The sequence below is a fragment of the Pararge aegeria genome, chromosome 2 (assembly GCF_905163445.1).
Source record: "Pararge aegeria chromosome 2, ilParAegt1.1, whole genome shotgun sequence".
NCBI lineage: Eukaryota > Metazoa > Arthropoda > Insecta > Lepidoptera > Nymphalidae > Pararge > Pararge aegeria.
In genome coordinates, this window is record NC_053181.1 from 16,431,386 (window position 1) to 16,449,513 (window position 18,128).

Consider the following 18,128-nt stretch of genomic DNA (forward strand, 5'->3'; position numbering starts at 1 on the left):
GAGGGCACATTGCCGAAGATCTGTTTGGTGTGGAGTATAAGGATTGAAGAAATTAATTTATAAATTACACCATACAGATTCTCCTGCTTTTCGTGGAGTATAGCAAATTAAGCTGGATTTTTATGGTATATCATTGATTTCCGCAAAGTAACGCCTGCTTCCATCCAATAGACGTATTATTATTATAACTAACATATTGTGATCTTTAAAGCCCAACAACCTTTTTAAAATTAAAATAAGCAGTCCAGATCTATAAATGTTACTTTTTTACCATAATGGCTCTGTTGGGTCTGGTTGAAACAATCTCCGGGCTCTATCTTGCCGAAAATTACATAAATTTTTGTAATGGAAAAAATAACTTTTTAGAAATGTGTTTAATATAATGTGATAATAATAAGTGGCCTAATATTTGAGTATTAATATTGTATTACATTTAATAAACCGAATATTCTTTATGTAGCTTTTACACAGAAATATTGTTTATGGTAACATTAAAATAATATAAGCAAAATAGATTTCAAATAGTATTTACTTTTAATTAATTCAGCCCAGTGGTAAAGCTGTATAGTATCTATTGCACGCCCAAAATATAGTTGAAAAAAACGTGTGTGTACTTATTACTTAGCGCGTTCAAAGTTACACTTCTTTGGCGTAACAAGATAAAAATCTATTAAAACAATTCTACGTTCTTAGAAAAAACTACACAAAAGGTATTTAATTTAATATATTGAAAATTTATTATAACGCATTATCTACTTAAATAAAGTTTATTTAAATATGACAAAAAAATCTACATAATAAAATTTGGAATACGAATAGACTCGTTATCGGATTTTTGTACAAGCCCGCAGACTTTGACAATTGATGATGTTCACTGTCAAACCTTATAGCTAATTTCAGGGTGTCGGTTTTTTGTGACGGTGTGCGCGCGCATCGTAAAAAATAACTCATCATTTTTCCCTAACGCGCCAAAAGAAGTATAACTTCAATAAAATGATTAATTCTTCGTTTGCTAACTACGGCATCTATCCTTAGATTATAGATGCTACAGCTTGCCTACTATTTACACAGTATTAGCGGGCGAGTTGAAGGACGAAAAAAATGAGTAGAATTTGGATTTAATATCCCCCAGTAAAAAAGTATCTAACTAATTGAATGGTTAGAATATTTTTATTTAACTACCTCTGTTATCTGTAGGTAGATAAGATCAGAATAATTTGTTTATTCGCTTTTCTCGAGTAATTCGTAGTCTGTATACACAGGCGGTACAAGGACGGTATCTTGATATCGATTCGTGTTGGCTAAACAAGCGTCGCTGATCTATCTAGCACTTGCATTCCAATGGAGCACAAGCGTTAAACTTGCTTTGCGACGCAAGTATTTCACAACTACTCAAGAGGCATACATACTTGTATATTTTTTAATTATTGAAGTTATAAACCTATCTAGATTAGTTCAAGTTTAATTATTATGTATTTTATTAAAAAAATAACAGTCCATTTCGATGTGACTCAATTTTATTGCTCAGCGTTTGTTTCGAATTAACAATTCTTTTATGTATAAGTTTTATCTTCAGAATGATAACTAAGTAGCTTCTACTTTAAACTAAATGAGGTTAGTTTTTCCTCAGGATCGCCCATATCCTTAATATTATATTTTAACTTGTTTAATTTAAAATTAAGATGATCTATCTTGTTTTATATTGTTGTTCTGACTTTGAATTTATTGTGTGAATACAAGTTTAGGTCATGAAACATTCTTTTATTTATTGAAATCATTATAAACACATTGCCCGCAGACTACATGGCTCGGGTCTACTATCAAATTTTTAAGGTCGTAATCTACCACGTTGGCTAAGTGTGGATTGGTTGACTTCACACGCCTTTGAAAAAATTAAATAGAACTCTCGAGGCAAACAGGTTTCCTCACGATGTTTTCCTTCCCCGGTAAGCAAGTTGCTTAAATTAATATTGGTATACAACGAGCTGAGAGTACGATGAATTTACACTCGTGGCTTATATTGTAGACGTAATGCGACGTAGGACACACAATCCGGACGTGCTAAGAAAAGTAAGGCCGTGTTCCCGAGGGGTGCGAGGCGGAGGCGACGGCCGTCATTGCTGGAAGTACCGATTGGGCGGAATCTCGGATCTCATACCAGAACAATGTTATTTGTATTCATGCGCTCTGAGTGAATTCAAAAGGATCGCAATGTGTGTTATTTGTTACGTGAATAGGTAATAGAATAGGATATAGTATAATATTAAGATTTTTTAATAGCTACACAATCGCATTTTGTTAAAATATTCTGTCATGATGAGTGTTAGAATAAGAATATAAATAAATAAATAATAATAAATTTGCCAGCACCCCTGATGGCATACACCGTTATATTATGTAGGAACTAAGAACATGCTCAGAGTTCATGTATGTAGGTACACGCTAGACAGTGGCGTGCATAGAAGGTATGCATAGGATATAAAATAAAGAATAACTCCAGTACGAGTTATAAAAATATAAGGATGGGCTTTTTCTTAAAAGCCTATCCTTAAGATTTTTTTCATTTTTGTGTTTTCAGCTACGTAAATAAAAATAACTACCATTTTTCCTTATGTGCGTTAGGGGGCTAAAACCCTATACTGAAAATACGTGTCAACCAGTAGATGCATTAGTAGCTGATAGGTTATTGCTAGATAAACAGGGGGTTTTTGGTAGATAATAAAATTCAGACTGATTATGTTATTTTTATTTCAGCAAAGTTGCATAGCACCTCTGAAATGGATCTGTTGAATCGCGCAAAATCAAATTCGTTAAATAATAACAAGACCATAATCAGACGTGCGGTAGCTAATTGGAAATTCAATTTGTAAGGTTCTTCAAGCTATGTAAATTAAGTATCTCTGATGGTACGGTACTGTGACATTTTGTTACAATTGTCACTCAACACATTAGTCATCATGCAAAATCGTAGTGGAATATTCAATTTAATAATTGAAATACCCGTATATTGAAAATAAATCTAGCAAACATCATCATATCCATTATATTTTAGTTTTTAATCATATTCATATTTCCGAAATGTTTGTACATCAATAGTTATTATTTATAAATAAGTATAATACTTTAAATTAAGTAAATTAAACCATTAAGATTTAAGTCAATTAAGGAATATAATCATGAATGTATTAAATCTAAAGTTGAACGGAAAATTAGGTTTACACAAAATTAAATTCCTATTGCTTAGCCTTACATAACAATTTGAGTGGAAAATAAATCAGATAAAATAGTTAAAAAAAAACTTACAAAAATTTATGAAACTAATATGTACAAAATGACATGTTAAATCTACTTACTGCTTATCTCAGATTCATTCACGTGATAGGCTTTTAGTAATAGCGTCCACATATTTACTTCATAAATTATACATTAACATTTTAAAGAAATATTTACACTAAAACATGGGGTGGCTGGCTATTATATATAAATCATTACTTTGCGCATACGAGTTTACTCGTACTTATTCGATTGTACAATGAAACATTTGAAATGAACAAATGTACAATTGTAATGGTGCTGTTCAACTTGAGCGATTGCTCTGAGATCCGGCTCAATTTTTATTAATCACCTTTATAAATAATATATAAAATTATCACAATGTTTCATTTCATTCCGAGCTGCTATAGCCAACTACTTACGCGACCCTTTCATTATGCTTAGGTTCAGCGGCAGGTCATCCTCAGAGTCGGAATATTCAGCATCGGGGACTGGCTGACTGTACTCAACTTCCATTTCGTTAGATTCCCTGTCCGTGTTCTCTCTGGGCCGGTCGCCTGATTCTTTACTCGCTAACTCTGAATTATTTTGGCTTCTTATAACATTTACAACACTTTTCAGTCTTTTACTCTCGCGGCTCAGTCTGCGACGCCGCGTACTCCGATCTGGCCTGAGCTTAGTGACCCTCGCTGTCCCGCTCGTGCCGGGCTGATCTAACGCCTGTTGCGCTCGCTCCGGCTCCGCCATCGCCGTATCCATCTCGATGCATTTATTCGAAGATTTCACACCTTTCCCGGAATGAGATTTATGTTTACTCTGCTGTTCTTTACCGGGTGAGTAATTCAAATCTTTTTTACTCTTGCGATGCATTCGGGACGAACGCATCTTCGTTCTGCTCTTGCTCTTCTCCGCAGCGAGCTTTCGCCGCGGAATTTTCTTGACCCTATCGCTGTGATTTCTCAACAGCGAATCGCTGGACGTGTCGCTGTCGTAGGAGGTGTCGTTGCTTGAGGTGGTGGAGGAGGAGGAAGTTGGGGAGTGGAAGGCGGAGGAGCCGAAGGGCGCGGGAGGCGAGGGCGTGGTGCGGCTTGTGTCAGCCGTGGTGGCAGTGTCGTTGGAGCGGTAGCGCCTCTTACGGGGCGGCGGCGTAAGGCTCGGCGTATAAGCGCTCTCGTCGCTATCGGAGACGGACGCTGCGCGAGTGTCGTGTCGCTTGAGGGTGAGTTTTACAAGAGATGGTGGGAGATTCTCCGACAAGTCGTGGGTTTCGGGCTCCGGGGGCCCATTTTCTTGTACAATCACATCGCTGTCGGAACCTAGGAGATCAACGACCTCTGGTGTTCTGTCCTGGGGCGGCTTGATGTAGCCGACGACCATGACCTCGGAGGAGTCATCGTCAGAGTCGGACTGCGAGATGGTCTCGATAGGAATGACGCTGTCGGCGGCGGGCTGCGTGATGTAGCTTTGCGGATAAACGGGCGCGGGGACGCGGGAGGGGCCCGGCGGCGGGTCCGTGGGCTCGGAGCTGGAGATCATGACGATGTCAGAGTCCACGCTGGCCTCGGACTCTGAGCTGGACAACACCTCGTTGACCATTGTCGAAATCGTGTTGTCGGTGGTGTACTGCACGTTGCGGTCGTATCCGTTCATGTCGTAAGGTGTCGAAGCGAAGCAGTAAAGTTCATGGAGGAAGTGGTCAGTGTTATCCCCGAAGTAGCGTCGCAACGCTTCTCTGAATTCCGTTGAATTGATACTAAACTGCGGCAGTAATTCCAATATTCTAGCTACGACATAGGCTATGTGACCGACGTTTTCATTAAGCAAGTAATGAAGTTCCCTATTCAGCCATGGAACCAGTCTATGCATTTGTGATGTGTTGTGTCTTAAAAAAAAGAAACAGATTAATGTTATGGATTATTAGGATGTCAGTTTAATTAACAAGACGAGTTGACGATAGGAAGGTGGACGGCCGTTAAAACTATGCCTTGAAACCAACCTATATACAACGTGGACTATCTAAGGGTAAGAAGACAGAGAATATAAGGTTAGGGTAAGCGAAGTTAGGGGTCGCGAGCGGTCAGAGTGGGTGCTTTGATTGATTTATTTATTTTCCCTAGCGTGTTCCCAAAGGGCTTCGTGCAAAAGCGGCCATCAATACTGGCTTCGTTTCGGCCGTGGTTCGTAGACTACCGGAAAAGACGTGCTGCCGTGAATAGCTTTCCGGTACGATGCCGCGTAGAAACCGATTTGACATACCACAAACAGGTTAGCCCGCTACCATCGTAGACTGCATCGTTACACACCACCAACTGAGATTGAACTCAAGAGCCACGGGTAAAAAAAAAGTAGTTCTCCCTCAAGTTGGGTATCTTGTGGTCGGGTGACATTCCCCAGTCATCAAAAACATTGAAATGGAAGATTTATTTTTCTGCCTTTTATTTGCTTAATGGACTTAATTTTCTACCAGCAAACATTCAAGAGTGTAGTCAAAAATGTTAATGACATTTACAAAAATAGTTAGGAGAAACAAGACATTTGAATGTAATATACCTGTAGAAGTCCGGCGAGCAATCTCTGAAACGGCGTGTGAAGTCGGGAAGCGGGCGCGCCCACAGGTTGTAGCGGTAGACGGTGCGGCGGAAGGAAGCGGGCGAGCGACGACGCGGTGCAAGTGGCCCGGGGAACAGTTGCGCGACCATGGGGTAGTGGTGCAACAGTAGCTGCTGGATTGCGAGAGTTTCTTGCCGCGGCAGCGTTAGCGTGGTCCTGCCACAACACATTTTTTTTTTTAAACGTGTAACAAAAACGTTTCGTGCGTGTTGCTGCAATATCAACGGCGTAAGTATGCCACCGCTTACCGGTGTCTCGCTGTTCTGTGGTAGAACGGGGAAGGAGGAACAAGATTGTGGAGTTCCTGAGCACACTCACCGAAGTATATCCGGTAAAAAACCGATAAACAGGCAACATTGCGTCGGTGCTGGAGACTATGTAGTTTCGCCTGTGTTATCGATTTCAAATAAGTCAATGCCGCGTACTCTTATAGTGTGCGCGCAACCGCTAGTCACCGCCTGCTGGGCTAGCACGGGCAGGAGACAAAAATTATATCCCTTGACAAGGGATATAAATAACGTGACTAAAGCTGGTTTTATTATTTAATAGAACTGGCGAACTCCCAAACAAAATTTTTGGAGTGTTTTATTTTGCGTCTACTAATGAAAAATTAAGTAAGAAGTATGAACTCGTAAACATTTTCATCTTAAGGTTTACTCTTAAATAAAGTCAGTAAATAAAGCTATTTTGGTCGGAAGTTGTTAGCGTAGTGTTTTTATCCTCTTTGGTTTCAAAGATTTTTAATATTCGTCAACCAATGAGTATCTAAAAAATATGTTATAGTTAGTAATATACGGTTTAGGTAGATACTTAAAATCGAAAAAAAAAATATTGGGATGCATATTTAGTGTCAGTAATATCCGAACTTTGTAAACATAATTAACATTAGAAGACAAAAGTTCAATATGTTTTCATGTAAGATCTCATAAGGCATGCATCTTTATAAATCTCATATAAACTCATTTATTAAAAACACCTAGAAATCACGGTTTTATTAACTTCCAAAGATGTTTATGGTAACATTTGATGTTCACATACTCATTGGTTTTATATTATGAAAAAAAAACCTTCGTTTTGTCATAAAATTATATTAATACATCTTGGATAAAGGAGATCTGAATTTACACATTTACTGTTTTGCTTGGATAAAATTATTTTCATTAGGCAAACTTGAGGCAAACCGGAACTTAGATTATCTATGTTATATATATCTATATATAGTATAAAGTGCTTGTAAATCTCAAGAGATTACCTACCTGTATCTAAATCTTCTTGTGGAATTGAGGCTGTCAATATCAATTCTATCAGACAATTCCTCTGTATGATGCTGTACCACCAAATACTCTTCATACTGATGGTTTGATCGCACATTGTGAATAATTGACCTAAAATTTTGTTTACATAGAGGGCACTCTGCTTTGACCTAAAAATAAAAATACTATGTCAATGCTGCATTAAAAATAAACGCTAAATTTACTTATAAACTCCTGGGTATTTACTAGTATTAAAACTAATTTGAAGCAGAAATTATCAAAATTTTTTAAATTGCTAAAGGGGAAGGGAAGAGGAAGATTAAAGGAACATCTTGTTTTTGAAGATCAATATAATTAGCCATAGCCATTTGACTTCAAGTTTACAATAAAAGACCTGCATTTGAAAAACAACTTTTACATGCTCACCACAGGACAAATCTAGTTGTAAAAAACCTAGATTAGAATTATTTTCCAGTCCAAACCTAGATTTGGACTGGAAAATAATTTCACTGCTAACTTGATATGCATTAAGATGGATGAAGAAACTGACACATTTGATTTCAAAAATCTATGCATATAATATATTTATCATATCTATCAATTTTTAGATAATATGATATATTTAACATTATTAATTACAACTGTGAATATATTATTATGATTCTTAAATTATAATACACTTTAGCAGACAAAATAAAACTTGGAGACCATTTTTGATTAAATATTGTAGAGTGCAGCAACAAAGTTTTCACATACAGTGAAGAAGTCATATCAAAAATCTAAATTTAGATCTCACCTTGCTCCAAGTTAAAAGACATTTAAAACAAAACTGATGAAGGCAAGAGTCAGTGAAGGATTTGTTTCTGCACGTGCCAAGACATATGGCACAGTTTGGTGGAGGTGAACCTCTTCCAGGGTCATGACGAGGGCTGCTGTCATCACTTTTAACACTGTTGGTGTTATCATCTTGTGCTCTTGCTGGTAATGAGTCCATTATGGACAACTTTATTTACCTGAATACAAACACACATCATGAATACAATTATTATAAATCCATTACTACTAGCCTAAGGGACACTGGGCAAATGAGAAGGGCTCAGGCCATACCATACACTGGTAAAGTGCTGATTCTGATATCCTTGACTTCAGATATCTTTGATACTTTAATTCATCACATGATATTTTAATTGCTTTTAATTAATAACGCACATAGTTCCAAAAAGATAAACGTGTATTCCGGGGGATCAAACTATGAGGATGGAGGCTGAAGCCCTAACCACTAGAGCAACCCTCTATAACTGACAAAACCAGTCCCATGCATGCATGAAATATGCATTTAGTGAAATTAATATTTGAACTTTTCATAGTTTCCTTAGTAACAACCAGTTTTTAAAACTTCAATAATATATATTTAGTTATTGTATGCATAATTCTGCTAGCTGGAATAGATGTGAGATGCTTTTATCTTTATTTAACCTCTTAAGATGTCTACATGGAGTGCACTGCCTGGAGCTTCAAAAATGGAAATACAAATATTTAGCTGTGAATATCAAATCAAAATGGAAGTACATATAAGAATCAATAAACACATCCAAACTATTGAGCTTTTGATTTATGCACACAAATAAACAAACTAGATTTCAAATACTGCACTGGTCACAGGATAATATTGTAAAAATGGTTATAATCATTCCTAGTTCCAGAACTTCATCCAATACCTAATTAACACTCGTTTTTACTAAGCATCAATCGAAATTGATAAAAGGTGATCCAAGAGAAGTAACATTTGAAATTAATTTAAAACCTTACCAGATTTACGTGTTTCGCTGTGTACTTGACCGTCCAGAAATTCTAGATAATTTATAGAAAACTTTGATCTATAAATTTGATTTTTATTTTAGGATACAATGCGCTTTTATAAAAGCTTAGTACTTGTTGTTAAACCACAATCATCACATCTCATAATGCTTGCTTGTGCTCTCGTAATTCGTATATTTTGTCACCAACTATGTCATGAAATCCTGACCAACAAGTATAGATGCGCACATAAAATCAATGATTACCTTATCATGAGGCCAATAAATTACAAACTAAATTTTGAAAGTTTCAACTGTTTAATATGTTAACATTTACACATCTGCTCACCGCTGCTAATATACGTTTTCAAAATAAATCCGATTAATTTTTCGATTTATCCGAATGTATGTAGGTACCGTACTAATGCGTGATATATTTTTGACAAGTAATAATTTTGACATGAAACAAAGTAGGGTTGCCAGGAATAAATATTATTATTCTTAAGGCCATAAGACAGACACGTCGTCTGAAAATCCCTAAAGTTCTATGTGTGGCCATTGTTCATTGAACCTACTTAAAAATACGAGCCCGACTTCATTGTTTATATATATATATATATATAACTTTAAAAATGTAGTTTGTAAGGTAAGAAAATGAACAGGTGACTGACTGACTGATCTATTAACGCACAGCTCTAAATCTAATCGTAAACCAATACATTTATATTATTTTATACAGTATGCCAAAACTAAAAAACATGATTTTATGCCTTACAATCAAATAAGATATGAAATTAATCTAAACACTTAAGACATGGCTGTACTGTGAATATATCTTTTCCCTATGGGAAAGAATAATGAAAAAAAATGAAACTGTCTATGTCACTCAATTAAAAATACAGTGATCCACGATCACGGTGTTTTTACTTTTCCAATTGCAAAAAAAAAAAGGAATAAAACTAACTTTTGAAAAATAAATTAAATCATGGGATTAGTGAAAAAGGTACTCGCAGTGTTGTGCTATTTGTCTTGTATTAAACATATATAAGCAGTTTCGTGATTATATAACAATATACCTGCCTCCCTCTTCAATATTTCTACTTAGATATGTTTGTTTTAGACTACGGGCCTCGTGGGATTAGCAGTGGCGGCTAATCCACACTATACTTTAGGTACTCTTTATGGTAAAATTCTGAGAACTCTGCAAAAGATGCCTGAGGAATCTGTGTACAGGCGTTACACAGAACAAATTATTAAAGAAAGAGCTGCTGTACTGAAGCAGGTATTTATGACTTCTATTTACTAGAAATTCTGCCAGTGGCACTTATGTTGTGCTATATTTTTTGATCTTTGTCAACAAATTGCACGCAGACTATAGTAGCATCAGCATATTCAGCACTTTTTGGTAGTGTCATTCATAAGACAAGACAAAGGAAAAATTATACTGTTATACAAAATGCTTTGTAACTTTGTTTTTCAGACAAAGGATTGTTATGAAATTGAATCTACAATTAATTGTGGTCAGTCTGAAGAGCTCATTGTTCAAGCAGAAAATGAATTGAACTTGGCACGTAAAATGCTAAACTGGAAACCATGGGAGCCCCTTGCCTCTAAACCACCAAAGGGTCAATGGGATTGGCCTCCAACTAAAGCTTGAACATACTCCATTAATAGCACTGAAGAGTGATCCTCTGAGGATTTCATTAATGACTTGTTTGACACACCAAAATTTCTTAATTTAAAAATAAAGTGGTCTATAATATTATGTTATAATAGTAATTGTATTAAGTTTTACATATTATTTATTTAAAATATCACCATGAAATTTTAAATAAACAATAACGTATTGTTGTGAAGTAGTAGTTTTAATTTGATGCAAATAAATAGACAAGTTTTAAATAACATTTTTATTTTTTTTGAACAAACTTTAAAGAACATAAAGTTCCCCTTACCCAAATATTTTATAAACAATATAAAAATGAGTATTGATGTGTTCTTGAAAATATGGTTAAATAAATAATAAAATATTGAGTATGAACTGTACAAGTCTTAGTAGGTATATATAAATAAAATAATATTGTAATAAAAATATATTTATACATAATAATATGTTACTAGCACAATTTTAGTCCAGACAAATCCATTTACTTGCATGATTACAGTTATTTATAAGAATATAATAAAGTTTAATTAATAACAACTAGTTTATGAAATATCTAGAATTCATATATACTCAGAAATAAGGTAAAAAAAAAATAAACCTAAGCCTTAGTTTTAAAAAGAAGCCTTACAAATAAGGTATCAGTGTGGTTCAGTATTTTGGTTTGCTCTATGCATCATAATTTACAGTGTTTTGAACTTTATCAGAAAATATTTCTAGTAATCTTTGGCAATGCTATCGCAATACCAAGAGTAGGAATTATCAAAAGAATTATTTAATAATAACTCTCAGTGGCAAATTCCATAGAACCCACTGAAAAAAGGGAATATTTGGCACAGTGCATGAGTTTTTTTTACGGAATGTATTAAATATTCATTATGAATAATTCAAATCATTAATAACATTGTAATAACTGACCAAAATATTATAAAACTTATCATAACATTTTAAATTCATCACATTTTTAACATTAATATAAATTTGTTAAATAATTTTTAAATATTAGACAAACTTTTTGAATTTTTTTTCTTGAATACAATAAGAGGGTATTTTACTGCAGGGTACCTCTAACCCATAAAACTCAAGAGAGCAAATGGGTAATTACCCATGTTATAATATATTTTGTTATTTAACTATCAATGGTAACTCATAAAAATGTATATTTCAGCATTGGTTGGTGCTGTTACCAAGTCAATAATTAGCTAATAGTAAAAAATTTTTTACCAAGTCCTTAATTTTCTCAATATACAAACTAAAATCTCTTAAAATTAATAAAGAATAAATAACTTTATAAAATCACTTGTTTTACAATACTCCATTTGAACTTCAACTTAAGAAATACTAAATTTGTGTTTGCCTTATGTGGATGTCACTCCTTTTCTAGCCACAAGTAGATTTAGTACAGGATGTTTCTTGATATAGCTAACTGCCTTTTTATGTGTCACCATAGTGAAGTCGTAGCCATTGCACTGCAGAATTTTGTCATGCATTCGTAAGCCAGATTTAGCAGCTGGGCTACCTTCATGCACTTCTGTTACATAAATACCCTAAAAATAAACACAAAAATTGTATATTCTTAGTAGGAATTAAACTACAACCTTATGCATAGTACAAATTGACAACAAAGTTGAAAGAAATTTACCGTCAGATAAAAAAAAAGATATAAGTATTCAGATGAGGGAAAACATACCTTCACATTTTGGATATATATTAGGGAATATTATAAACCTCATTGAATAATTTTGTTTTGTTTCTACTTACTTATCTATCTAGAACATAACTGTTTGAAACTTACATTGTCCGTGTAGCCCTGGGGGCTTTTACGGTAGTCTTGGTCAATTCCACCCCCAATTTTAAAGCCACATTTCATAACTTCTCTTCCTTCTGCATCGACACCGGCTTCTTTTTGAAGCGTTATCGGAATCTGAAAGTAATGGTGTCTAAATAAGATTTTTTTTTCTAAAAGACTGCAAAACAAGAAATGGGAGTGGTCTGCGAACTTACACTCAAGCATTCCATAGCCGTTCCGGCTTGGTGCTGAAATGCCATCTTCGCCATGATTGATTATTTTATTCAATTTTTCTACTTTATAATTATTTCTAAGTATTTAGAAACAAAATTTCTTTATAAACAATGAAGATGAACTGCAACAACAAGCACCACCACAGAATAAGATAACAGCTTAAGCCATAGAGTATCTACAAATGTGAAATTACTCAGAGTAAAGAAACCTCGGATGGAGCAGCTACTATAGTAGCCATGGCCTTAATACTTAACTAAATATCGGAGATGACGCAGTAAGAACATGTGCTACATTGAGGTAGGTTACTATCAGGAACCCTATTATACAACGATTAAATTATATCCCGCTTATTTTTGGAGGTTTTATAATGTTATTTGGTTTCGTATGCAGCGCCAGCTTACTCACCGTGAAAAGAAAACCCTCAAAATTTCGGTTTTCTCATGTACGTTCCATTGAAGGTAGATTAATAGGAAAATGTATTTCAAACCCGGCGAAAGCTCTTCTACAAATGTAGTACCAACGGCGCTCACACGCGGGAACCTGAAGCCTCGGCCATCCAGACAATTATAAACTAGATTTTCTTTAAGATAGAGTTTACTTTTGTTTGAACAACTTATGACCACAGTATTAGACAAATATAATAACTATTCAATTGATATCAACATTAATTAAATCAATATTTTATAAATAAACGAACACAAAAAAATAAAAATTAAATAGGTGAATTTTTTCTTAATTATGGGCTTCATTGGGCTCATTATATATTGGCATATATATTTGTATATGTGTGAATGATTTTGAAAGATTTCTTAGCTGATTTAAGCGAATTGTAAAGTATTAATCATAATCTAATATAATGTTGGGGATAATAACTACCTTGTAAATAATGGTGCCTGGGTTCAAATCCTGGGTAGGACCTAAATTGTTAGGAATTGTGTATTTTCTGTTAAAGAATTTTAAGTACCCGCCCGGAGTTTGGAAATTGGCTGTGTCGACACTTGTTCCTCGGAAAGCACGTGGTAGCAAGTGGTGGTACTCTAATACCGTATTCCATATGAGAGACGAGGCATATACTAATACTAATACTAATATTGGCATCGGTGGTAGGAGAGCCGCGTTAAAGTGCTCAGGCCGTGATCGAAAATTTTATATGCATTTTAAATTTATCGTAAAGTTTTCTTGAAGGTTTCCTACATAAATTCTAAAAAAACTTCTTAGCAACCTTTATCACATGTAACCAAACATTATGTGTCAAAATGAATTAGACACTGACCGGAAAAGCAGTTTCAAAGATATTTTTTATATGTTAATTAACACAAATTTTTGTTTTATTCACACTATAGTGATACTACTTTAAAAAAAGAAATAAGATAGTACAGGTGAACTTATTTTAGTCCATATTCTATTAATTATTATTATTATTTATTGTTCTTAGGTCAAGTGTAGTCTACAACTGCTGTCATACCTGTCAACTGTCACTTTACAGTTTTCGGGATTATAACGTGACATTGTCAAAATATATGTGCTCTGTGCACTTTTAAAATGAAAAGATTATGAAAATGAATATGACGAGTTTGTTTTTATTTTAACATCAAAAGAAATTACTTTGCACTGTAATTTACAATTGATAATCATATAATATTCAAATGTAAGTTACATTTACATATTATTTTAGAAACAATTTTTATTCTTTCTTCGTATAAACATCTAATGTTATTTTGTAATTATTTGTAGTAAAATTGCATAAAAGACAATATTTATTTCAGATGTCCAACGGTCAACATAGACATGTTTGGCGAATAGTCTTCAGTAACTTTATTAATTCCTTTAGGCCAAGGCAAATTCAAGGGAACCATATAGGTAGAATGTTTATTCAATACTGGATATTTTATATAAGTGTAATGTTAAAATTGATTTGATTCTATAAGTTAAAGTATATATCAAATACTGTAGCTTCCTTAAATGTCCAATTACCACTGAGCATCAGAAATTAATAATTTGTTACTAAAAGTGTCAGTAAGTTACGTAAGATAATATACCTGCATTGTAGGTCTAAGTTCTGTATGCGCTGTATCTTCATATCACGGAATATGGATAAAGGAATGATAAAGGAATAACCTATCAACAATATGAATGTATGTCCTAAATATTATGTTAACATGTTCCAATACATAATGACCCTAATTGTTTTCCAAAATGGAATTTTTCAATTAAATCACCATTTCAGTTCATGTGTTGGAAACTACAAAGACAAAAAAAAATTAACATTATATTAGTAACTTAAAGATTTAAACATTTTTGCTGTTATGATTCACAATGTCAAGAAAGCAAGACTTCATTAATATTTACTTCATATACATGCCCGATAACTATTTATCTTCATATTTTTCTATTATTGTTATTATTAATTCTAGGTAAAGATTACATAGGGAACACATACTACGAAATCCCAGCAAATCCAAGTATTGGTAAGAGAAAAGCATCACGATGGTATGACCCTCCTAAGGGTCAAGACTTTCAGGACCCCATACCAGCTGAATGGGAATCTTGGCTTAGAATGCGAAGGTTTTTAGTTTTCACTTACCTATCTTTATTTTATGGATGCATGATTCAATTTAAAGGAATTCTTATTTATTTTAAATTTTTTTAGTGTGGTTTATTTTTTGCATGCAAACTGAAACCTCTTTTATTTCTTGGCTTTTTTTTGTAATGAGCTTTTACCAATCTCCCTTTAAAAAAAAAAAATTGCAATTGGATGATCAGGAATGTAAAATTCACTAATTTCAAATTCCTACTTTATAAGCACTTTTGAACGCCAAGTCTATATATTTGTAATAACCTAGTTTAGAAGGCAGATTCTACTAAAAAGAAGTGTACAATTTAATATTTGTACTATTTCTTTATCATATTTTTATATTAGTATTTTAGTTAATACCAATCTGTGTTTATTTTTTACACTTATATTAATAATCTTAACAAGCAAAACCATTCTGACCCTTGGAATTTTGCATTAATAATATAGAAATTTTTAAATTTTTATCATCCAACTTGTTAGAGCCAATATAGACAAAATATGTTAATTATTTTATAGACAAATTGCTCATTTACATAAAAGATAACAATATTGAAATTTTATTTTATTGTGCTTTCTCAATATTTTTCATCCAACTTGTTAGACCCAATTTACAAGTAATATAATATAATATGAGTATATACAAATGGCTTGCTTGTAATAGATTAAGTATTTCAGAGTGGAACCCCCAACAGCGGAAGAAATTGAGAAAAACCTTGCCATAGCAGAGTTGAAAAAGGTAAATGCAGATAAACTTGAACAACAAAGGCTTGCTGAAGGTGGTTCTCTTCCTTCCACAGTGGAAAAGGGTCATGAGTCTTATCCAAAATACCCAGAATACCATGGAGGGGATCCTGAAAACCAATATAAAAATAATTAGATATAAGTAGGTAATCCACTATTGTTTGTATATCTCTATCTACCTAGTTGTACTAGTTTTAGTTTAAATAAATGCTTTAATTTATTTTTTCTTCGAATGTCTTATTTTGCGTAATTGCATTGATGTAAAAGAATCTATTACGAGAGTGATTTTTAAGCTGACTACGCTAATTAAGTATTAATAGCTTCTACGGCAAGTGACCGTCCACCTCGCCAAAGGCCGACCTGCCGGCTGCGTTTACCAACTGGTGACGTCCATCGGTCCTTTTACATAGTTAAATCATAGGTAACATCATAAGTAAATGAAATACTGTCTAATACCAATTAATTTCTCTCTACAATTCCAAATGACCCTTATCTCCGATTACAATCATTATTTATTCCCACGGAAAGGTAACCGACCTCCGGTTTCTACATTTTCTCCGTGGCCATTGCTCACATCCACTCATGGGCTCCTACATTCTTGTAAATCACCCTCATTCTCACAAACAGTCGTACCCTTTTTTCTTGATACCAGGATGATGAATATTTATTGATCTTTGATTGGCAATAGATAAAATTGAAGTTTTAAGACTAAACGTTCTATTATTTACACTACATTCACATCGGTTTAATCTTCTCTTATGGACGACCTACAACTTATGCGAAATGTGTGTAAAAGTAAACCATAGTGCAAGGAGAGAAAAGCATAAATCATTCAGGTGCTTGTTTAGTCAGTTAACGCTACGTACCTACACAATTTGGTTTTGGCCTGACCAGTCATCTGGATCTGGATGAGGAGAGTGGTATGATGATTGGTATCAACATTATCATGTTACTAATGTGCATTCATTGCTGGACATAGGGTATTCCAAATTCTGGTCTCGTCCCGCACTCGGCACTACAAGGTAGCCCTTAACTGCAATCTCACCTGGTAGTAAGTGATGATGCAGTCTAGTGGGACGTCTTTGTCGGTAGGGTGGTAACTAGCCACGGCCAAAGCCTCCCGTCAGACCAGACCAAAGAAAATTACTTATACTTAATTCACAACGCTCACCGTTGAACGTCAGTTTGGGAAACCTCTACAAATCATTTTTACCGACGACAATGCCGCTGAAGTCACCAAAATACTAAGAGCCATGTTTATTTTACGCTTTCATTAATTTAAATTTACTGGAAAATTTCAGACGCATAACATTAATTAACAGACGCTCGACATTCGGGAATCGACAAGAGGCTGTATGACGTAATTAGCAAGCAACTAGCAAGTCTATATAGTACAAGAGTTAGCCTCTCTTTGTATTAACTATTTTTTAGGCTCCAGAATGAGGTTTGAAGGTCAAAAGAATTGTGATCATCATCAACCCATTACCGGCCCACTACAGGACACGGGCCTCCTCTCAGAATGAGAATGGTTTAGCACGGTTATCACATTCCACCACGCTTGCCCAGTGCGGATTGGTAGACTTTACACGCGCTTGAGAACATTATGGCGAACTTTCAGTCATGCAGGTTTTCTCACGATGTTTTCCTTAACTGTAGAAGCATGTGATATTTTAAAAATTGGAAAAGTTAGAGCTGCTTGCTGGGATTTGAACTCTGCCCCCGAAAGTGAAGCCGAAGTCCTAACCACTGAGCTATCGCCGTTACTTGTGATCAACCTAAGAGAATTCTGTCAGATTCTTCGAGTTGATTCGATAGCACTGCTGCCTAATGTTAGCCTAATATTCCCGTCCCACTGTCACAAGGCTCAGGACTCGTCTCATAGATCGTCATAAGAGTAGTAAAGACCCACCAAGCTGCTCCAATGCGAGTAGGCGGGCTTTAACGATTCTCATCACATGAGCTAATAACCGGATCAACGGCTAAATGTGATCTCCGACGCACGGGGTACTGAGGTTTTTTTAAACTAATCGCTTAATGCACTCTTCGGTTCTCGGAGATTAGTTACTAGTATTAATTGTCAACACGTATTAATAGCAATACGCGTTTGTAAGTTACTCTGACTTTGAGAGTAACACGCGTTTTGCTACGTTTCGCGATATAATTATGTTTAGGCGTGATCGATGGTTTTGACGAAACA

At 34.7% G+C, this 18,128-nt stretch overlaps 4 protein-coding genes across 5 annotated transcripts; 2 read left to right on the forward strand and 2 right to left on the reverse strand.

Moving 5' to 3' along the window:
* Positions 1-2,731: 2,731 nt before the first annotated feature.
* LOC120631550 (E3 ubiquitin-protein ligase Topors) lies at positions 2,732-9,368 on the reverse strand. 2 transcript variants are annotated; one of them, XM_039901191.1, is made up of 5 exons: positions 9,200-9,368; positions 7,933-8,149; positions 7,140-7,306; positions 5,824-6,039; positions 2,732-5,155 (listed from the first exon to the last, which is right to left on the reverse strand). In XM_039901191.1, exons 2-5 carry the CDS (start codon positions 8,128-8,130, stop codon positions 3,688-3,690), a joined length of 2,049 nt encoding a protein of 682 aa, XP_039757125.1. In that variant the 5' UTR covers positions 8,131-8,149; positions 9,200-9,368; the 3' UTR covers positions 2,732-3,687. The 2 variants fall into 2 exon arrangements, with proteins under 2 accessions (XP_039757125.1, XP_039757117.1); XM_039901183.1 differs by having other exon boundaries at positions 8,946-9,368.
* Positions 9,369-9,818: 450 nt separating this feature from the next.
* LOC120631607 (NADH dehydrogenase [ubiquinone] 1 alpha subcomplex subunit 5) lies at positions 9,819-10,836 on the forward strand. The gene is made up of 3 exons (XM_039901257.1): positions 9,819-9,935; positions 10,053-10,214; positions 10,413-10,836. Exons 1-3 carry the CDS (start codon positions 9,918-9,920, stop codon positions 10,587-10,589), a joined length of 357 nt encoding a protein of 118 aa, XP_039757191.1. The 5' UTR covers positions 9,819-9,917; the 3' UTR covers positions 10,590-10,836.
* A 192-nt stretch (positions 10,837-11,028) lies between these two features.
* LOC120630821 (tax1-binding protein 3 homolog) lies at positions 11,029-12,762 on the reverse strand. The gene is made up of 3 exons (XM_039900118.1): positions 12,597-12,762; positions 12,388-12,516; positions 11,029-12,139 (listed from the first exon to the last, which is right to left on the reverse strand). The coding sequence occupies exons 1-3, from the start codon at positions 12,648-12,650 to the stop codon at positions 11,951-11,953; spliced, it is 372 nt and encodes a 123-aa protein (XP_039756052.1). The 5' UTR covers positions 12,651-12,762; the 3' UTR covers positions 11,029-11,950.
* A 1,363-nt stretch (positions 12,763-14,125) lies between these two features.
* LOC120631724 (NADH dehydrogenase [ubiquinone] 1 alpha subcomplex assembly factor 2) lies at positions 14,126-16,158 on the forward strand. The gene is made up of 4 exons (XM_039901409.1): positions 14,126-14,263; positions 14,382-14,475; positions 15,030-15,180; positions 15,866-16,158. Exons 2-4 carry the CDS (start codon positions 14,382-14,384, stop codon positions 16,065-16,067), a joined length of 447 nt encoding a protein of 148 aa, XP_039757343.1. The 5' UTR covers positions 14,126-14,263; the 3' UTR covers positions 16,068-16,158.
* The last annotated feature ends 1,970 nt before the right edge of the window (positions 16,159-18,128 follow it).